General features: G+C 31.6%; 1 protein-coding gene across 1 annotated transcript in view; it reads left to right on the top strand.

The window, feature by feature from the left end:
* The first annotated feature begins 2,296 nt into the window (after positions 1-2,296).
* LOC115237434 (vacuolar protein sorting-associated protein 33A) overlaps positions 2,297-2,961 on the top strand; it is a 3,388-nt gene continuing 2,723 nt past the window's right edge. Inside the window, exons 1-2 of the mRNA XM_029810462.1 lie at positions 2,297-2,515; positions 2,632-2,828. Of these exons, the coding sequence (XP_029666322.1) occupies positions 2,417-2,515; positions 2,632-2,828 (296 nt within the window). The 5' untranslated portion in view covers positions 2,297-2,416. The remainder of the gene's footprint in view (positions 2,516-2,631; positions 2,829-2,961) is intronic.

The following is a 2,961-nucleotide window of genomic DNA, read 5'->3' as shown; positions in this document are numbered from 1 at the left end:
TATATATATATATAAACTGCATTATTGTAAAAATAATCCACTTTTAAAAATTTATTTTCTTCGACATTTCAGAAATTAAAATCAATTAATCAATAGTCAATGTGTTTTATTTATAGGATAAAAGCTTCATTATTTATAAATTTGCTATAAATTTATTATAAATTAATGTAGATATTAAAAAATCTCTCAATTTTTTTCAGAATGTATTTGATATATTTAAATTTTTATTCAAAATTTTTATCTTTTTCTATAAAAATGCTAAATTATTATCTATTCAATAATAGATATTTATTAAATTGATCTAGAATCTTTAGAAGATAAACGACTAATATTGTGACTTTTTTTTAAATATTTATATATATCGTGATTATTATTTTTTTTTTTTTTGATAGAGCATCTCATCAATGCAAATATTATGTGATCTGAACATGTTTCGCTATCTATTAATTGTTTATCAAATATTGCTGCAATATATTTGATACTGCTAATTAGAGAGAAAAAGTATGCATATATCAATGCACTATTCGCATACGCGCATTCGGCCTGATATAATAAACTGATAATGCTTTTCGGCATATCATGTAGCGTAATGAGAAAAAAAGCGAGAAAAAACAAAGAAAATCGGCAATAGTATATTAATATATAAAAAACTGTAATATATATATAATAATAATAAAAAATAGTCAAAGATATATGTGTGTAAATAGACATAATAATAAATTATAATAATAAACATAGTAATAAGCATAATTTTATTAATTCATTGACGTTATATATATGCGAATGAATGAGAAATTTGAAAGAAGAGAGATTGGTAAGCTGAATCTTTGTATATAAAGACAATTATTTATATATGCAATAAAACAATATAATTTCTGTGAATGGATATATTCTTTATAATAATACAGCTAATTAGAGAGAAAAAGTATGCATATATCAATGCACTATTCGCATACCTGCCACTATACATACCTGGTGATAATCGCACGTCCATTAAATTCTCGATACATCTTGGCGGGAAAACAGCGTGAAGCGGAGGATGAGAACCTCGGTCGACTTCGCATAGATGCAGATCACTGAAATTGAAATATCGACGTGTAATAGCGATTATACGTGATGCGTGTATTTAACGCGTTGCGTCCGATACTTTGAAACATCCGCGATAACTTTTCGCGCGCGAAAATATATTTTTAATAACGATTGGGACGGATATGGAACGAGATATTCTCGAACGCGATTCTGCGACCCGCAACGCCATATACTATGGACTACGACATGAAGTTTATCGAGAAATATGAAAACGACGCAACGGTTGAACTAAGCGCGAGTTAAGCTCATGCTTCACGTCTACAACTTCAGTCTATAACTAACTCTATCCTTTTTCATTGTATTTAATAATATAAAATGTTTATGCACATACACACATTCAATTCTTGAAACGTGAAAAAGGGCATAAAAAATAAGTACAAGTAGTAAATAAATTGAAATGTTTTTTAGCGAATATTGAAACGTAATTGGCACAAATAATTGTAGAACGAGAATATTACACATACATACCTGGCAATGATTACGCAGCCGTTGCACTTTCGATATATTTTGGAGAGAAAATAACCTAAGATATGCGAATAGGATGCCGGGCACACGAAGAAGCGATTACTTTTCGCGCGCGTAAACTCATTTCTAATAACGATTGCGAACGATACGGAACGAGATATTCTCGATGCGACTCTGCGATTCGCGACGCCATGACACCGCGACACAAAATCTATCGACAAGTGAGATTACGATTGTCGAAATATCGAAACGGTCGAGGCGATGCGTTGATATCAACTCTGATATCAAATTTTCCATAATAGCAATCATACACGGTATTTATGGCACATGATATTAATGCGTTATGACGAACTATTGTCCAATACTTTGCGAGACACACACATTATAACTCTTCGGACTTGCAGTTTACTTTTGAATAGTATCAACCGCCACCTACACGAAACAAATATTCGCCAAGAGGGCGTTAGCGTATGACGAATTTTTGTCATGCGATATTTGTACCACTGCGCACGCGCAAGGATAAGATTGAGTGGCGCCATTGAACGTCGTTAAAGAACTCTATGATTGGTCAATTGTTATTAGTTACCCTAGGCACCGGTCGTTTGCAACGTGATCAATCGGGATTATACATGGACATAGAAAATATTTGGACGGAGAATTTCTAGAGTTTCTATTCCGAAATTCTAGAAATTTTCAATCCGATAGCCAATCGGGACGTCTGAAAACATTTTGTCGTAACTTTCCTCAGATTCCTGTCAATATCAGCTGTCGTCTGCTGCTGTCACAGCAGGATGCTGTGATTTATGATATAATGTCATACATAGCTAATACTTTGTAAACAATATAATTATCATTGATAATTATGGCATATTTGACGGGAGGCAGGTTAAATGTCAGGCTTATACAGGAACAAGCGAGAAAGCAATTGCTTTGCTTGTTGGAAAAATGCAATGGCCCGAAGGTACTGCAATATAATATTAATTTTAATTTAATCTCTCGTGGATAAAAAAAGATGTCTATTACAAATATAAATATTTATTTAATATATTATTTAATTTTTAATTGTTTTCTGTATAGGCTATTATATGGGATCAATCATTGGCTGGACCAATCGGTCTTGTCGCAAAATATAATTTGCTGGAAGAATATGGTGTCGTAAAGATGTATCCATTGTACGGTGGAGTTTTAACAATACCTCCCAACATTGTTAACATTATATTTATTTCGAGACCGCAATTGGAGCTTATGGACTTGATTGCTGAAAATGTTTATGGGTAAATATACAATACATAAGTATACAATACATTATTGTTAGAATATAACTGCTTTAGCAAATTTAAAAACAATATCATCAAAAAATTTCGGAATTATCTGTATATGTATAAATATCAAAATAAAAGTTGTTGA

This window comes from Formica exsecta, unplaced genomic scaffold, assembly GCF_003651465.1.
Source record: "Formica exsecta isolate Colony F162 unplaced genomic scaffold, ASM365146v1 scaffold295, whole genome shotgun sequence".
Lineage (NCBI taxonomy): Eukaryota > Metazoa > Arthropoda > Insecta > Hymenoptera > Formicidae > Formica > Formica exsecta.
The sequence above is the reverse complement of the archived record's forward strand: the minus strand, read 5'-3'. Positions and strand labels throughout refer to the sequence as shown.